The sequence below is a fragment of the Bidens hawaiensis genome, unplaced genomic scaffold (assembly GCF_021521415.1).
Source record: "Bidens hawaiensis isolate Kalapana, Puna unplaced genomic scaffold, B.hawaiensis_p1.1 tig00012954_1, whole genome shotgun sequence".
In the NCBI taxonomy this organism is placed as follows: domain Eukaryota; kingdom Viridiplantae; phylum Streptophyta; class Magnoliopsida; order Asterales; family Asteraceae; genus Bidens; species Bidens hawaiensis.
In genome coordinates this window covers 446,320-466,082 of record NW_027492082.1, presented here as the reverse complement: position 1 = coordinate 466,082, position 19,763 = coordinate 446,320, and the positions used below count along the sequence as shown (strand labels likewise).

The following is a 19,763-nucleotide window of genomic DNA, read 5'->3' as shown; positions in this document are numbered from 1 at the left end:
TGAGATCGTTTATCACGAGGGTAAAGCCAACGTAGTGGCCGACGCCTTAAGTCGTAAAGAGCACGAAAAGCCGAAGAGAGTCCGAGCGTTAAGGCTAGAACTTCAAATCGATCTTATTGATCAAATTAAATCTGCTCAAACTCAAGCGATCAATGAAAACAAGATCTCCGATGAGAAACGTAATGGCACCATTGACTCGTTAGTTAAGAGTGACAACGGTATCCTAAGAATGGGAAACCGGATTTGGGTACCAATCGTTGGAAACTTACGTGAAAAGATTATGAACGAAGCCCATATAACCAAATACATGATGCACCCCGGTAGTGACAAAATGTACCAAAACCTTAAGACAGACTACTGGTGGAATGGAATGAAAAAGGACATCGCTTCGCATGTTGCGAAATGTTTAACTTGTCTGAAAATCAAGGCTGAACACCAAAAGCCTTCGGGATTACTACAGCAACCCAAACTTCCCGTATGGAAGTGGGAGTTAATAACCATGGATTTCATTACCAAACTCCCAAAGACGACTCGACAACATAACGCTATATGGGTAATTGTGGATCGTTTAACCAAATCCGCTCACTTCATTCCTATTAATGAGTCGTACTCAATGGATAGATTAGCTCGTATTTATGTAAACAACATCGTTGCTTTGCATGGAGTACCGTTATCTATAATTTCTGATCGAGACAGTCGCTTTACGTCTCACTTTGGGAAAAGCTTCCAACAAGCACTCGGTACAAAGCTTAACCTTAGCACTGCCTATCATCAGCAAACTGATGGGCAAAGCGAAAGGACTATCTAAACGTTGGAAGATATGCTCCGCGCTTGCGTGATTGACTTAGGAGGAAGTTGGGATGACCACTTGCCCTTAATGGAATTTTCGTATAACAATAGCTATCACACGAGTATTCAAACCGCACCATTCGAGGCGTTATATGGTCGAAAATGTAGAACGCCCGTGTGTTGGTCTAAAACCGGAAATAATCAATTATCTGGACCCGAAATAATCCAAGAAACAACCGACAAAGTTCTTCAAATCCGCGAACGACTTAAGACGGCACGTGATCGCCAAAAGAGTTACGCCGATGTCCGTTGTAAGCCGTTAGAATTTAGTGTCGATGATAAAGTTCTTTTGAAAGTCTCGCCATGGAAGGGCGTAGTCCGCTTCGGCAAGAAAGGCAAGTTAAGTCCTCGATTCGTTGGACCTTTCGAGGTACTCGAACGAATTGGAACACTCGCATACCGTTTGCGACTACCCGAGGAAATGCAAGGGATACATGACGCATTCCATATTTCGAATCTACGTAAATGTCTAGCCGACGAATCTCTTTCGATGCCCCTAAAAGATGTTGAAATTAACGAAAACTTAAAATTCATTGAAAGACCAATACAAATCGAAGATTCGAAAACTAAGAAACTTAAAAGACGAACAATGAAAATCGTGAAAGTAAGATGGGATTCCCACGAGGACCCGAATATACTTGGGAACTCGAGTCCGAAATGAGAAAGAAATACCCCCACTTATTCTTGTAAGCAATCTTGAGGACGAGATTTGTTTCAAGGTGGGGAGGATGTAACATCACGTAAATATCGGGCCAAAAATGTCAATTTTCAAAGTCAAGGGACCAATTCTGCAAATTTCCAAACTTCAGGGACCAAAATGAAAGACACCCATCGCGGTGACAGGATTGACACGTGTGCCACGTGGCACACGGTGGCAACGTCTGCTGCCACATGTCACCACGTGGCAACACGTCCGCCACGTGAAACGTCGCCTTCCACGTGTCGACACGTGGCAGGTCTAGTGGTGACTGGCCAAGCCTAGTCGCGGTACGCGACAGGCAAAGCCAAAGTTCCGTCGCGTACCGCGACGGGATCAAATTTTGGCTATAAATAGGGGGTCACGGCATTGATCCTCTCACACCTTAAATTCACACACATATTCTCTCACTACTCTCTCTCTAAACCTCGAAGTTCGTGCCATTGATCCACCTCGTTAAACGTGCCTCGTTACCTCGTTTTCCGTGCCATACATCTCGATTTACGTACCACTTTCCGACAACGTTCCAAGTAAAGAGGAGGTGCTGCCCCGGCGTCCCGACAATTTTCTCGAAGTGCGTGCCAAAGAGTGTTGGTGCCTCGAAAAGCGTGCCAAGTGAGAAGAAAGAGTTTTCAAGAAAGGAGTGTTGATTGAGCGGCGTCGAAGTGCTGCCCAAGTGCCGAGGGTATTTCTAAGCCAATCAAGGTAGGCATAATGCCCGACCAAAATAATAATAAAATATTATAAAGGCTTAATACACCAAGTCTAAGTTATTCTCGATAAACAAGGAAATAAATAACAAAGAAAATAAAGAAAGAGAAATAAAATATATATATGAGTGTATATATGTGTATAAATATTATTTGTTATAAAATATATTATTTAAGTATAATGAGTATACTTAAATAATAAAGAAATGAATACGTTTCTTAAAGAAGAAGAAACGTCGGGTTTTATGAATAAACTAAAGGTTTATAAATATTACTTTTCAACTAAAGGTTTTAAAGTAAAAAGAGATATTGAACTAAAGGTTCATCGAGATAAATAAGACTAAAGGTCTTAAGCCAGATCGTGTATCCGACTAATGAATGTTATACTCGTACTATAGGTGCGAGATAGCGAAGGAAAGACTAACGGACGGTGTTGGAAGCCGATCCCATTAAAAAGGTGAATACGCCCCACTTTTACAAACTTGTTTTTAGACAAACAAACGTGTTATGTGTAAAACTTTACATGAGGCTACGTGTCTCTAAAACCATTATAAATAAGAGTATAAACCTAGCCCTCAGGATGTGGTATACGTTTGTCTGGATCCTTACATATGTGGTATGCGGTGGGCACATCGCACCACGCCTGGTCACGACCTCCAGCCACGATGGGCCGGATCAAAGTATGTCCGAGTGAGAATGACCTTGTGTATATTTATGGTACCTAAGTATGTCGAAACGTTGCGGTGTTTTGCTGAGATGACCTAGTGTAGAGACTCGAGTTTATGATGATTGTTTAACTTGATTATTCCTAAGCCAAGATGGGCCGAGGCTTACGTGGTCTCGAGGGGTAATTAGGTAAAGTAAATATTTTTAGCGTCAGCATATTCACCAGCATTCGTTGCTGACGTATTTTATAACATTTTGCAGGTAATCAGGAGTAGAACTTGAAAGACGAAGAAGCTCAAGAATCCGATGGCTCGGATAATTTTGTTTAAATATTAAAATATAATCTTTTTGTAAAACTTATAAACAAGTAAATACTAAATCGAGACTTTCGTCTCGTCTTTTGTAATGCAAATATTTACGATATCGATCCTTATGTTTTATAAAGTCTTCCGCACTAACCCGCAACTCTGATTTATCTACAAATATGGTATCAACTATGACTCACACTCCTAGGCCTAGAATGAGGGTGTGACAAGTTTTCAGTAATGATGCAAAATATAGGTTAGGTAAAAAAAAGCCGGGTCAGGAAAAAATTAACGAATAAAGGGTGTAAGTTTATTATTATTATTATTATGCTAAAATACTTCCTTCATTTTTTTATTTAACCATTACTTGTACTCAAGAAATATATTTTATATTAACAACTTGAGATTAATTTAGTCTTTTTTCTAAATGAGGCCAACGATTTAAATGTGTGCGTTTTACACTTTATTACACTTAAAATGTTTGCATTCAATTTATTTAATTGTGTAAATAATTGTTTAGAAAAACGCCTTCAGTTCGATATTTATTTAAAATAAATCCGAGATAAATATGTTGTCATTTTCTAAAAATTCATGACACTTAATATCATATAGATCACCAAAGTATGTATTTGTTAACTACATATATTTCTCCTCAATTTTTTTTATTTAGCCACTATTTGGATTCACAAGATTGATTTTATATTCTTGAAATGATATTTAGATTTTGAAAATAGAGGCATGTAATAATAAGTGATGTCATATTTTATACGTTAAAAATGACGTATATAAATAAAACCATTGATAAGTCTATTTTCAATAGGTTTTATGTTACAAAAAAAATAATAATCAAGTGGTTTTCAAGTTTTCAAATTAAATTTGGTTTTATACTGAAAGCACCCATATATATTTATGTGGATGCGTATAACATAAACTAATTTACACATGAAACTGCAATAACCACATAAAGACTTATACAATTATACTTAATAAAAAAGTATAGCAATAGCAATAATTTTTACGGTTGTCAATGTAAAATTAGTTTCGCATTCAAGATATAACATACCGTATTGTCTCCTCCATTGTTCAAAGTGTGGGAAGAGAAGACAAGTATAATCATCACCAACAAAATCTCTATTCCTTAACCTTGGAGCTCTCATGGCCATTGCAGCACACTGAATTTTCTGCATCTCACCCACATTCCCATTTGGAAAAGACGGTTTTGGCCCTCTAATTCCTTGCATCTCAAGCTTCTTTCTTAGTCTTTGAGGCTTCAACCATAAGGTATCAAAAAAGTATAAGGATAAAATCGTAATTACAAGTAATCCCACATAAACAAAAAGATATAAAACCAACGACAAAGATGAAGAAATTAGTGTCTTCATTGTAGTTTTATGGGTGTTTTTGACATAAAGAAAAGGCTACAGTAAATATGCTTTCATCCTAAACGTTTTCATATTTTATTTAATACATAATTTATTTTGTTTTATAATTTTGAATATATGATGCATTGAATAAATTTTTTTTTTACTACATTTAATTTTTTCAATATGATGAGTTGTATAACGCAGTGTATTAATTAACATATTATATATTTTATATTGTATTCTTGTGAGTTATGCGTATACCCTTTGTGACGTTGTATGTTTATAGATGGTTCTTCTGGTTTGAACATTTACATTTTGTAGGCCCCATTCCACATATTTTTTTAAGTTTTTGAGTTCTAACTTGTGAGGTGATGATTTTGAAGTTTGATAAGGTTGTCAATAAGCTATTGGATGGTTTGTGTAGGGTGTTAAAAAAAGGAAATCCGAATTCTTATTTGGATATTCATTTCTAACCGAATCCAAATTACTTGTTCAAGTATTTGGCTCGGATAAAGTTTTAAAATTCAGGTTATTCAAATTATTTAGATACTTGTTTAACCTAAACAAGCATATAACATTATAACATGTATGTTAGTAGGGGAATGACCCTAACAATTATGCTTATAATTAAAACTTAAAATTGTGTCCAACTCGTTCTCATCACCGAATAAGCTTCACTGCCTTAACCTAATTCACGAAAGAGCACCTTCACATGCTTCACGATTGCATAAGAAATTGAGATAACAGGAACTTGTTATCTATTTGTTTGGTTACTAGGTTGAAATGCTTTGGATTGAGTGTATACTCACAATTGAATGAATTTTAGTCCTAAATCTCTAATGTAGAACAAAATGTTTAGAAAATGAAAATCAAAACATCTATTAGTTTCTTTCAGCTTCTCTTTTGAATCTATAAACATAATCAAGACGAATTTGTGTTTTCTAGTTTTGTATGCGTATTGTAATATTTAACAAGTAAAATATTAGCAACCAAAATAGTAAAAATAAACAAAATAGAAAAATAATAAAAGTTGTTATTCATTTTGATTCAATTATTCAGATTTATCTGAATCCAATATGAATTGAATTCATATCGCATGGATTTCAGACAATGTCCTAAACTTTTCAATCCGAAAAATCCGATACACACTTGGCCATTCGGGGCATATGAAACCATACCTCTCGTATAATTAGTTAACATATCTCCTGTAACATTTTTCGATTAAAAATGTACATAGAGTGTGTCTCAATGATGTTTATAACACCCAAGACTAAGTTTATAATAATAAAAACACACTTTAGTTTTGTTAAAGTTGATCCCCTTGTTTGTTCATAAAACATTGGATATATAATACAAGTTGTTATCAAATACAAATTAAATTAACGTTTTAACCGTAAAAGTCAAATAGTGTAATTACATCCTAGTGTACGATATAGTATTTGATTTTGACGGTTAAGACGTTAATTTAATTTGAGGATACTATGTAATAATATTCCTCTTATCTCACTTTCCAAATTTGGTCTTTCATTTCATCACCCAAATTCACTTCACAGACCCACCAGCAATCCGAAACCCTTACTTAATTACTTCTCATCTTCCAATCTAGGGTTTGTTTTTTTTGTATACCACAGATTATTAATTTCTAATTCACCAACTCTAGCTTTTGATTTGCTGAGAAGAAAGAAAAGAAGATGGACGGGAGGAGGATAACGGCGAGTCCACGGCCGTGTAACGGGTGGCGAGTGGTGGCGAAGAAGCGGCGGCGTGGAGGCGGTGATGGGTTTGTGAACAGCGTCAAGAAGCTTCAACGGCGTGAGATTTGTTCCAAGAGAGATCGAGGGTTTAGAATGTGTGAGGCTCAGGAACGCTTTAGAAACATCCGATTGCAGGTCTAATTGAACTCAATTCGGAATTAGGGTTTTGTTTTATTTTTTTAATTTGATTGTGTGAAGTAAATGTTTAGTCTTTTTCGGTTGGTGTGTTTGGATTAGTAAGTGTTAAGTTAATACTTAATACCCTAAAGCAATTAGCTTTTAGATGATGAGAGTATATGTTGCTTCAGAAACATTCGATTGCAGATTTAATTTCATGTTTAAGTTGTTTGATTGAACTGAATTTGAAATTAGGTTTTTTTTTTTAAGTTGATTATGTGAAGTAAATGTTTTGTCTTTTTTGGGTTGATTAGTATGGATTAGTAAGTGTTAAGTTAATACTCTAAAATAATTAGCTTTTATATGATGAGAGTATATGTTGTTGTGAGTTATGATTGTTGAGTGATTCTCTAGTTAGTTAATGCTGTTTTTCTTGTTTAATTTGGTTTGGAAGATGATTGTTATCATTATATGTTGCTGTGTAAATGATAAGTTTTTTCTTAAAGTAGCATGTGAAGGAAATTTTAGTCTTTTTAGGTTGTTTCATATAGATAGTAGGCTTAATAAGTGTTAGATTATTACCCTGAAACAATTAGTTTTTATATGATGAGAGTATATGTTGCTGTGAGTTATGTTGAATTGCTGATCGTTGTTGAAGATATAGTGACTTAAGAGTGATTCTAGTTGGTAAATGTTATTTTTCTTGTTTAAATTGGCTTGGAAATGATTGTTATTATTATAGTTGATGTATATTTCAGGTTGGAAATGATAGCCTTAAAAAAAAAATCTTTTGTGAAGCTCGTATCGTTACTACAATAAAGTTATGCTTATGAATGATAGAATCCAAGGTGGCTAATAGTACACGATAAAGTTTTTGCTTATATATGTTTGTAGGCTGATAATTAAGGTTGTACTTGATAAAAGTTATTACTTTATGAAAGTTTATTATGTTCTTGCATTTTGAGTTGGTACAGTTTTATGACTTTCATCTATATAATCATATACTTTTGAATGCGTTGATGCGGGCTGTGTTTTATCTCAAACGTGTTAAATCTGAACCTTTAACTGAAAAGGGAATAGGTCAAAGTGTCAAACAGGTTGAAAGCACTAAATCATCTTTATTTAAAGAAGCATAGATCAAGATTATCATTGCAGTAGTTAATTAGTTATATTGTTCTGTATTCACTAGCTTATTATAACTTATCTGGTAAACAATGATATCAGGAGGAGTATGATACTCATGATCCAAAGGGGCATTGCTCTATGGTATTACCATTTCTTAAAAAACGGTCAAAAATCATTGAGATTGTAGCAGCACACGATATAGTATATGCTCTTGCACAATCTGGAGTTTGTGCTGCATTCAGCAGAGGTATTATTATTATTATAAAATTGCAGTTTCTGAACTATATTATTAATGTTTGGGCTCTCACACGTTATATATTTTATGCAGACACCAACCAGAGAATATGTTTTCTAAACGTTAGCCCCGATGAAGTTATAAGAAGCTTGTTTTACAACAAGAACAATGAGTCACTCATTACAGTATCAGTTTATGCTTCCGACAGCTTTAGTTCCTTGAAATGCAGAACAACAAGAATAGAGTATGTGAAATTTCACTCTTATATTCTAAATTCAAATATATCTAGTTTTTTCTTTGTTGTTGAAAACGTGTCATGTTTATAATTGTGACAGATACATACGGCGAGGTCAACCGGATGCTGGTTTTGCTCTATTTGAGTCAGAATCTTTGAAATGGCCTGGTTTTGTGGAATTTGATGACGTGAATGGAAAGGTGTTGACTTTTTCAGCACAAGATAGGTAAGTTTGTGACTTTATCAACCGTCGTATAGTTCTAGGCTTCTAGCTAATGGGATTAACACAGATTTCTTGTTTTGTATTTTTTCAGCATTTATAAGGTGTTTGATTTGAAAAACTATACGATGTTGTATTCCATAGCTGATAAAAATGTACAAGAGATCAAAATAAGGTAAATTCGTTCAGGTCAATTTGTTTTTGTTTTGTTTTGTTTTGTTTTATTCTTCCTATCTGTTGTATTGCTAAATTTCATGATGTTTCCTTTTTTTTTAATACAAAAATTAGCCCCGGAATCATGTTGTTGATATATAACAAAGCTAGCAGTCATGTCCCTCTCAAGATTCTCTCAATTGAAGACGGAACCGTTTTGAAATCGTTTAATCATCTTCTTCATCGAAACAAGAAAGTTGACTTCATTGAACAGTTCAATGAAAAGCTTCTTGTCAAGCAAGAAAACGAGAATCTTCAAATTCTTGATGTAAGTAATTTCCATTATTATGTTTATATTATTATGTTATAAGTACCATGAAAAATTAAAGCTTGTTTTGCGTTTAGGTACGCAATGCTGACTTAACTGAAGTTAGCAGGACAGAATTTATGACACCATCAGCGTTCATCTTTCTCTATGAGAATCAGTTATTCTTGACGTTTAGAAACCGAACAGTAGCGGTTTGGAATTTCCGTGGGGAACTCGTGACATCATTTGAAGATCATTTGTTGTGGCATTCCGACTGCAACACGAACAACATATACATCACAAGTGATCAAGATCTTATTATTTCATATTGCAAACCCAAGTCTGACGATTCGCCAACTGAAGGACATGGTAAAATGCCCATTCGATCTCTTTTTTAAACCATTTATTATCCCATATAATCATCAGACCTTTAGAAATATTGGATCTAAGCTAGTGTACCGGGTCAAAATGTTCAGTGCCTTTGACCATGTTGACTTGTGATATAATATTTACTCACAAAAAAATATTATCAGTAATATGGACCATATGGTAATGCCCATACAAAATATACTTAAAATTTCATATTTACCAACCTCATTGAACACAATATAATATAAGGGTATTGTATGTTTCTCTTTTTTCTTGCACTCCAAACTCTCATATCCTAATGCAACTTTTAACGGGAGGGTATAAATGTCATAAATTTAAGAATGGGTAGATTTGATGTTATGATTTTTTGTTGGGTAAATGCGATATTATAAAAATTTACTCGAAACAACAAATTAATTTAAAATATACCTATTTGAAATACTTAATATTTACCCATTTCATTAAATACAATTTAATATATGACCAAATTTTAATATTTTTGAACAGCCGATAACAAGTTTTAGTGGGATATATAAATTTCTCCCATTTTATGTATGTTGTTTTCTGACTGCATATATGAATATATGAACACATGCAGTCGGGATCAGTAAATTTGAATCATTTGTTTGTTGTGATTCTGCTTCTTGAATATGCAGAAGGATCTATAAATATCAGCAACATATTGACTGGAAAATGCCTTGCTAAAATAAAGGCAAAAAATGGTGTTCCTTTGGATGAATGCAGTTGCAGTTGCAACTCGAGCAAAAGCAAAAGCAGCTGCAAATGCGCATCAAGAAAACGAATCCGAGCTTCTCGAATCACGAGCTCTGTTACAGAAGCACTTGAAGACATTACCGCCCTATTCTATGATGAAGAGCGTAACGAGATTTACACGGGTAATAGGCTTGGTCTTGTTCATGTATGGTCTAACTGAAGGTTTGTTCTGCAAGATTTCTTGTGTTGGGTAGAAACAAAACACGATATAGATGTAATCATTAATAGATTTGTTCTTCGGGTAGAAATGTTAATGACTTTGGTTTTTTGTTTGTTTGTTTGTGTAAAATGATACCGGAATATGTTTTTTTTTAAATGTTTTAATTGATGAAATGAAGTGTAAAAAATGAATGCTATATAATCTTGTGATTCCCTTGGTACTTGTTTTCTTATTTGCTTGATCATGAAAGACTTGCCTGATGCCAGGATTCTGATAACTGGTTTGACCAGCGTTCCAACAAGACGGTAACTGGTATGGTTATTAAAACATGCTGATCACAAGCCACCACCCGTCTGTATTTGCCTTCCAGTTTCATCTTGTCTTTCTTACCAACATTCGTATTGGTCTTCTATTTTCATATTGTCGTTCTCGCTACCCGTGAGTGACGATAAATAAAATGATGAGGGTGTACACATACTTGGCACGAGTGACGCACAGTCAGACTATGGATCGAACGTCTAGTCAAGGAGAAAGTTTAAGCCTCACATATGTTTAAAGTAACTCTATTCTTACAAGTTGAACAACCTATTGAAATCCGAAAACTTACTAATATATCATATTAACCGATCTTCCACTCATATATCTCATCATTGAAAACAGATGAAGGTCAAGATATTCAAGTGTACAAGAGTGTTGGTGCTACAAAGTGTAATCTTTATCAGCTAAACTCTTCTATGTATTTGTAAATGGTTTAGTAAAAAAGAGCAAATTTGATCACAACCTATATTAGTGAGAAATGCAAGAGGTGATCAGTTACTTGAAAGTGATTATGCATATCTATTGAGAAATCTAATACAAACACTAACAATCTTAGCAGTGAGAAGATTGTATACTGATGATCTATATTGATTCAATGAAGATAGTTAAGAACACCTCTTGATATAAAGTGAATTAGCTAACAACCATCCAAACCAGTATAATCCTTGTGTTTATGTAGTAACACCTCTCTATCTTCTAAACTCTTTAGTTATTATTTGATATGCAACTTTTGCATAAAACATTTGATTAGCATGTAAATATTTTGTAGACTTGTTAAAGTAGTTGAGTATTTAATAGCTCAACTTAACTTTTTGGGCGTAACATCTAAGCATGATGACAGGGCCGGCTCCGAGAAGGCGAAAATTTTTTTGGGCAAAGGCAAAAATTTCTTCGGGCCTTAAGTAAAAGAAACATTTTGTTGAGTTTAAACAATTTAATTTTAAGTGAGCTTACTTGGTTATGATTTGAGTTATGTAAAAAACTTTTGCATAAAAAATAAACTTAAAAATGTCTCAACTAAGACTTGAACCCACAACCTCTTGGTTGAATGTTATACCTCTTTGCCACTATACCAATTTAGTGTTTATGCAATTGTGTAGAAGCATTGATTATACATACATTTTTTCATAAAAATACATATATTTAAAAAATAAAAAACTTTCGGGCCTAGCGGGGTGTCGGGTCTGTGGCCGTCGACTACCCTGCCTCACCCATGGGCCGGCCCTGCATGATGAGCACAGAGTGTAACATCCCGAAATTTCAAAGTGATATTAATTATATTACTTACTAATAGAGGGAAAGTTTACTCGGGTTGTCAGGAAATAAATAATAGAGTAGGAGTTGGTATGAGTCGGGCTAGTGTTGGATTAATGGAGACGGGTTAAATGAGAATGGGCCTTAGGTCCATGGGATTTCAGGGATATAAATATCCCCTAAACCCAAAAATATCTTCATTTCCTTACTTTCTACACACACACTCCAAAAACACACACACCATCTACACCGCCGCCGGGCCGAGGAGAGGAACGTGCAGATCCGAGAGAGAGAGAGAGAGAGAGCGATTAGTGTGTTAACAAGTTAAACGAGATCCAAACAAGCTCAAAAAGGTATGATTCTTGATCTTTGAAGTTTAAAGATCCAAGCTTTTTAGTGTATAAGCGACCGAAAATGGTCGGGAAGCGTAGTGGGTGATATTGAACCATAGCAAGGGTGTTAAAATCGCTCAAAATGCTGGACAGAAACCGAACAGCGGTTGATCTGGACAACTTCGCCTGCAACTGGGCAACTTCGCCTTCAAAGCGATGAACTTCGCCTGCAAGCTAAGTTTGCCTGATGAACTTCGCCTGCAAGCTAAGTTCGCCTGATGGCAACTTCGCTGTAAAGTTAAGTTCGCCTAACTGGTAACTTCGCCCGAGGCCAAGTTCGCCTGATGACAACTTCGCCTGAAGCCAAGTTCGCCTGATGGCAACTTCGCTGTAAAGCTAAGTTCGCCTAGCTGGTAACTTCGCCTAAAGCTAAGTTCGCCTAAGGTTAACTTCGCCTAGAGCTAAGTTCGCCCGAGGGTTAACTTCGCCTAAAGTCAAGTTCGATTAGAAAATAAATTAAAAATCTAATGAAAAATGTGTTAAGACAGTTAATGGAAATAAAATTTTTTCAAGCTGACCTGGCAGCTCGACCCCAGCCAGGGGCTCTGCCCCTTGGACCCTGCTAGGGGCTGCCGCCCCTAGACCCCGCTGCCAGGGGCGCTGCCCCCGGACCCCCGTTCGTTGTGGGTAGTAGTTAAGACTGGAAAGATGATATGAGTAGTGATAGTTGTTTGATACGTATACTTGTTATACAGTCAGCCGTGCACAACTGAAGAAAGGGATTACGATTAACGGTGAACGTAACCGTGTTCAGGTGAGTTTCTAGCCCCATTCCTTGTTATGTTTTCGGGGCTGTGTGCATACTCGATGTGTTGTTAATACATTTATCCTAAGTGATAAGTGTATGTCATATGTGATATGTGTGATAGATATGAATGATTGTTTGTCGGTACGCGAACGATCTTCGGATATTGCGCGTACTGTCAGGTTAAAAATAAAGGTACGAATATTATATATCGAAGATGTATGAATATTTCAAATGAATACTTGTCGGGGCGTGAACGATCTTCGGATATTGCACGTAACGACAAGGGGTATGGTTGTTAAATGAATGAGGTAAAGAATGCCTAGAGTGTTCTTATGTTATAATGTAAGTATGTGTATATAGGTACACGAATGGCATGTGAGTTCTACGTTCGACATAGTAAGTTAGGATGGCAAATCCCTCTAGCTTCTGTCGGACATAGACTCGGCTGGTAATGGCGTAGTTAAGGACTGCGAGCCTTATACGTGAAGTAGATGATATATGTAAACGTAGATAAGGACTGCGAACCTTATACGTAATGTAGATAGGCGTCAGCATAGGAAAGGACTGTGAACCTTATACGTGCTGTATTTGTAGCATAGGGGAGGACTGCGAACCTCGTACGTGCTATGAATTAGGTTGCAACATAGGGAAGGACTGCGAACCTTGTACGTGTTGTGGATGTATTTCAGCATAGGAAAGGACTGTGAACCTTATACGAGCTGATTTTGTAGCATAGGGGAGGACTGCGAACCTCGTACGTGCTATGAATTAGGTTGCAACATAGGGAAGGACTGCGAACCTTGTACGTGTTGTGGATGTACTATGGTATAGGGAAGGACCGCGATCCTTGTACGTACCATAAATGGTGAACATAGGTAAGGACTGCGAACCTTGTACGTGTTCACGACCTTGAGTACAGGTATAGACGGTGAACTATGAACGTACTCTCGGTAGACTGAGGTTAGTGATTGTAGATATGTATGTATGTATGGTAGCAAGTATGTATGTAGAACATAAGGGTAACTAGTGAAGTATGGATATGTATCTACATATATGTGTGTATGTGTATGTATTGTATGGCGTTCGATTAACTAGAACTCACTCAGCGTAGCTGACTTTTAGTATGCACGCAGGTGAGCTGATTATAGAGTTAGCATGAGGATGACACACGGCATGGATTGAACGGCTGGCATCTGAAGAAAGAAGTAAAGATGTTTTAAATATAAAGTTTTGTGTTATGGTATCAAAGAAAAGATTTAATGTTTTGTAACAAATGATTGATGTTTTATATTCCGCGAAAAGTTTTAATAAACTCTGATTTGAAGAACTGTGTTTATGAGTAAATCCGACGCTAAAGTAGGGTCACCGGGTTCGGGGCCTTACACAGAGTAACACGAGTACATAACTGAGTATGAGACAGTTTGATAACATACTATGAGACTGAGATTATCAAAACCCGAACCTTACCATCCCTTACAATAAGCAAAGCATAAAATATTCATGTAAGATGATATTACACATGTAGAACGAATAACATTACACTTTTAACATTTAAATAAAATAAATACTTTGATTTTGGGATGAACAAATGGTAGTGGGTACCAGTACCAAATTAGGTACTGCTGATAGTCTGGTAACGACTCTTTGAGGTTTTAAAATTGGTACGGTACAGTACTATACCGGTATCTTCCCAAAAAGGTACCGGTAACGATTCTATGATAAAAATAAATAAATTAACAATTTCTTGCATAACTTCACAAAAAAAAGTATTAAAGCTCTTAAAGATACAAACTTTAAAGACTAGACTTGTTACTTTATAAAACCCAGAGACCGTTTATGCAAATTCTTTAAACTACTAAAACCCTGGTGTTGATAATGATAATTGATAACCCAAGAACAGCTACAATTTCTTACAATTTGAAGCTCCAAATATCAAATTGTGGTTAAACATAAGGTAAGATTCAAAGCGCATGTTCTTGTTTTTATCAATTTTGGTTTTATGGAACTGAAATTGGGTTTTGATGATAATACCATACCAGTCGAAGAAACCCATTTGAAATCAGTAGTCAATTATGCAATTATTTGTTTAGCATGTTATTTGGAGAGGTGTTTGATTAATATTATGTTACTGAATTTAAGCTATTTTTTAATGGGTGAAAATTATATTGAATTGCTTATGTTTGATGGAATTTGCTTGTAATTACTTGTTTACAAGTTATTTGGTGAGAAATTTTAATAAAGTTTTGAAATTTATTTCTGTTTAAAATAAAAAATTGGTTGAATTATACTTTCAAAAGCGTGCTCAAGGTGCAAAGGGTGAGCCTCTGAAAAAGCGAGGGCCCGGGATAAACAAAGCGTATAGCATAAACATACGATATTTTTTTTTGGGGCGGGGGGTTAGACGTGTTAGAGGCTTGTTTAGGATGGTTACGCGTCATTTTTGGATGTTTTAGACCAGTTTGCTTGGAATTTGTAAAAGTTTGCCAGAATTTTCAGCATTTGGCCGGAATGCCATTGGAATCTGACTAAAATCTGGCTGGAATCTTGCTCAAAGGTCGTCTGATCATCTGGATGGCAGCAAGGCGACTTGCCTCGCTCGAGAGCCTAGGCGCACGCCCGAAGGGCTTTTGACAACATAGGTTTAGTTGCTTATGTTTGATGGAATTTGCAAGTAATTACTTGTTTAACAAATTATTTGGTTAAAACTTTTTTTAATTATACTCCTGAAATTTAGTTCTGTTACCACGAGTAAAAACTCTGTTGAGTTATAGTTTATTTGCTTCTGTTCGATGGAATTTTCATGTAAATTATGTAATTACTTATTTAACATGTCATTTGTATAGCAAGTTATATATTTTCTGAATTTTAGTTCTGTTTTCATGAGTAAAAGTTTTATAGAATTATAGATAGAACTTGTTTATTATGATGTTATTCAAGTGACATGTTAAGTTGTCTCTGAATGATGATTTTATTCACGTGAGTACAAATTCAGTTGAGTTTGTGTTTTTCAGGTTCAATGGACCGTGAATGGAGCGGGATTCAACAGTTTCCTCTTGCCACCCAAACCAAGTTGCTTGAGTTACTTGGAACACTAAAGGAAAAGGTCAAAGTCAACTCCTAATTGCTCTATTATATCATCATTAAACCATAATTAAAATCCGTTTACTCATAATCGTTTAATGATCACAGGAGAAGAACAGTGTGACAATTCTTGTAATGGGAAAGGGCGGTGTCGGGAAATCGTCGACTGTGAACTCTATTCTAGGTGAACGGGCAGTTGCAGTCAATGCATTTCAGGTATATATTATAACTTCATAGTTTTATAATGATGTTCAAGTGTCATTCAATTTTGTAAGTTTTTTTATTTGACTTATTCATCATATTTTGCAGTCCGATATTCCACGACCTGTGATGGTTTCTCGTGAGCGGTCAGGGATCACACTGAACATCATCGACACACCTGGTATTATTGAAGGAGGATTTATTAATGATCAGGCCCTCGAACTCATTAAAAGGTCTATTATTGTTGAGTTCTTGTACTCGTATACATAAAATAAGTTTAACTAGTTTAAGTTAAGCCATATGGCATATTTTAACGAAAAAAAATATTGAAAGTTCTCTTAATATGTTAAATACTAGTTTGGCTTATAAATTATGAAGCTTATAACTTCTGCATTATGTATGTTGCAAATATTATTTTTTGTTTTTTAAATACATATCAATGTGTAAAAAATTCAAAATTGTAAAAATTTAGTTTTTTTTCCCCTTGAATAAACAGCCGCTGTATGCGTAAAAATATAAATTTGGGGATTGTCCCATTTTACTGAAAGTTTGACCCGTTTGAGATAAATTCAACACAAACCGACCCGTTTACAGGGCGTTCTTTATTTTTCTTAATTTATAATCTTTAGCTTTCCTTATGCCAATGGGCTACTTTAATGATTGGTGATATTGTATTTGTGGTTATCTAAGCAGGTTTCTTTTGAACAAAACAATAGATGTTTTGTTATATGTTGACCGATTGGATTCCTATAGAGTTGACAATTTGGACCAACAAATTATTAAGGCAATAACGAGGAGTTTTGGTAAAGAAATATGGCGTAAAGGGATTGTAGTGTTAACACATGCTCAGCTCACACCACCAGATTTTCTTAGTTATGATGAGCTTTTTGCAAGAAGATCAGAGGCTCTCATTAATGTTGTTGACTCTGAAGCTCGGCTCATTAGACGTGAAAATCCGGTATAAATTTTTGATGAAATCGGTCAAATTATTGCTTTTGTATATAAGATTTGGTAGTTTCTCCATTTGACTAAAAGCCGCTGAACTATTGGAAATATAAAATTTTGGGGTTTAGCAGTGGTTGAAAAGTTATAGGTTTGACCTTAGGTGGTCAAATGGGTCGGTTTTGGACTCAAACTCAATTTTTTCTGGTTTCGGTCTGGGTTCGGTTAGGTTTTGTTTTTTTTATGGTTTTATCATTTAGGCTTGAAAATTTTTGTGTAGAAACTTTGGTCCTAAAATATTTTGGTTCGGTTTTTTGGTTTTAATTACATGGAAAACTGAAATCTAACTGAAATCTGATTTTTAGGAAAACATATAAACCAAACTGTTCGTTTTTGTTTGGGTTCAGTTATTTTGGTTTTTTCGGTTACGAATAAGTTTCTTTGGTTTCTTGCACACCTCTTGTTCGACCTAATGGCTGCAAAAGGGTCAAAAAGTTGACCACCCAAAATGGCCCAAATAGGCTGGATCGGTTTGGGCAATTCATTTGACCGGCTGTTGGCCTGTTTGACTGAGTTGACCGGTTTGAATAGTGTTCTCTTTAGTTTCATCATATGGATATGACACATGATATTTGTGTAAACAGCTTCGTAATATCGTTGACTATAGCAAAAGTCAAAAAACTTGAATTTTCTCATTAAGATGCTCACATTTAAGACAAAAAACATGATCTTGTGTGCATCTGTTTTTATGCAGGGTCATGCGCTTCCGGCTGTCTTGGTTGAAAACAGTAGCCGGTGTACTATTAACGATGGTAGAGAAAAGGTCCGTATTGCTCAAATATCATGCTTATATATTATATATAATTTTTTTTTTAATTTTTAAATTTTGTGTTACATTAGATTCTTCCAAATGGGATTGCTTGGATTCCCAACGTAGTGGAAACCATCACAAAAGTGGCTACAAATGAAAGTCAAAGCATTCTGGTTGACCCGAATTCGATTGATGGTCCAAATGCAAATGAAAGAGGGGAATGGCTTATTCCCTTCATCTTAGGAGTCCAAGTAAGCTATTGAACTTGCGTTGACTTTTTCCGACATCTTTATATAACTTATAATGTTTCATGAATAATTAGCGTGTCAAATATGATGACAAAAGTTATGGGACAGTTTGATACATACACATATAAGCTTGCATAATATCATGTTTATCTAGCCATATAAGTTAATCTAGACATACTCATTGAATATACTTCAAACTTTTGTTTAATATTTCATTTAATATCTGTTTAATTATTTGAATTTTACGTTTTTGGGGGAACATTTGACCATTTTTTTACCGGTTAGAGATAGAACACTAATTTTTTGTTTTTAACTTCTCTGGTGTGATTATCGCACATCTTCGAATCTTTTTGCAGTTCTTATTTGTTACACAAGTTAAAAAATGGATCAAGGATGATATAGCTAAAGCACCCAAATCTTCTTGGGAATGAACCGGTTGCTTGGTCCTTACGTAAATCTGGTTTGATCAGTGAGGTAGAGATGGTTGTTCGTGGCGGTTTTTTCTTGTAGAAAATCGTAACTTGGTGTTAATGTCGATGTTTTTGTCGATTCAGTTATTTTCTGGTGTTACATGTTTGGTTATAAGCCATAACTTTAGTTGTTCACTATGAAAAATAGTGGTTGAGGTATCCAATGCTATAATTAGTTGCTTTTGTGAAATATTTGTTTTAATAGTAATAAGTGTAACAAGCATTTGTTTATAAAGAAACAAAGGATCTTATTACTTATTAGTCATCATGTTTAGGGTGGTTATTACGGTTGAAAACGAAACGAACCTTTCAAACTTAATGCTGCCGAGATAACGGCCTACGACTTTACAGTCACTGTGCAATGCATGCATGCAATTATTGATAGACAGAAGTATCTAATAGGTTATACAAACAGAAGAACTACTAGTCTTTTTAATAAAATTATCTAGATTTTTATCGTCGTCTTCATCCACGTCATAGTTGCCGGAACCATTTTTTGAAAACCTTTTTCGCTATTTCGAACATTTGAATGGCCGAGAGTTTGTTTTATGTTACCTAAATTAAACAATTCTAAAAGGTTTTTTAATGTTGTGGAAGAAAAAGAGACTTTATAAGAAAAGTTTGGAATATGATGTGATTTGATGTGACCGTCTATAGAGGCTAGTTAGATGTTGTAAGAACCCTCCTTGGATATTGAATAATAGGCAACACCTTTATTGATATATCTAAAGTAGTACCTTATAAACATGGATTATGATTTTCCTTATGAGCAACCATTAGTCATCAAGTCTTTTCTTCATGTAGACACAACATAAATGATGATGTACACAAAACTTGGAGATGATACTCAGCCTAACATTTTAGAAATCCTTTTGGTTTACATTTTACGACCGTATTAAATAAACGAACATGTGATTCATCAGGTCAAACATCCGTTTCAAAAAGAAAGGCGTCATGTCAAAAAACAAACACGTGATTCATCATGGATACGATCAATTCTACTAACCTCAAACGGCCATTACCCTCTTTTAATTTAAACGCCCTTTTATACACGTGTTATACGTATTTCAGTTATTGAGTAATAAATAACCACATTTGTATTATAAATGCACGTTGTTATGGACTTTTGACACTAAACTTTTATATATATCTGAACATTCATTATTATAGTTTCCAAATATGAGTGATAATGAAATTTTAAATATAAATTTTTAGTTATTTTTTTAAAATGACTAAATTACACACTAGTGATTCTACT

General features: G+C 35.0%; 2 protein-coding genes across 2 annotated transcripts; both read left to right on the top strand.

Annotated features, from left to right (window-relative positions):
• The first annotated feature begins 6,101 nt into the window (after positions 1 to 6,101).
• On the top strand, positions 6,102 to 10,225 carry LOC143542727 (uncharacterized). The gene is made up of 8 exons (XM_077035253.1): positions 6,102 to 6,480; positions 7,687 to 7,834; positions 7,916 to 8,066; positions 8,158 to 8,283; positions 8,372 to 8,452; positions 8,566 to 8,758; positions 8,836 to 9,106; positions 9,763 to 10,225. The coding sequence occupies exons 1-8, from the start codon at positions 6,283 to 6,285 to the stop codon at positions 10,038 to 10,040; spliced, it is 1,446 nt and encodes a 481-aa protein (XP_076891368.1). The 5' UTR covers positions 6,102 to 6,282; the 3' UTR covers positions 10,041 to 10,225.
• A 4,384-nt stretch (positions 10,226 to 14,609) lies between these two features.
• On the top strand, positions 14,610 to 19,126 carry LOC143542728 (translocase of chloroplast 34-like). Its single transcript, XM_077035254.1, has 8 exons — positions 14,610 to 14,706; positions 15,764 to 15,855; positions 15,942 to 16,049; positions 16,143 to 16,267; positions 16,728 to 16,992; positions 17,731 to 17,799; positions 17,877 to 18,038; positions 18,392 to 19,126. Exons 2-8 carry the CDS (start codon positions 15,769 to 15,771, stop codon positions 18,464 to 18,466), a joined length of 891 nt encoding a protein of 296 aa, XP_076891369.1. The 5' UTR covers positions 14,610 to 14,706; positions 15,764 to 15,768; the 3' UTR covers positions 18,467 to 19,126.
• Positions 19,127 to 19,763: the final 637 nt, after the last annotated feature.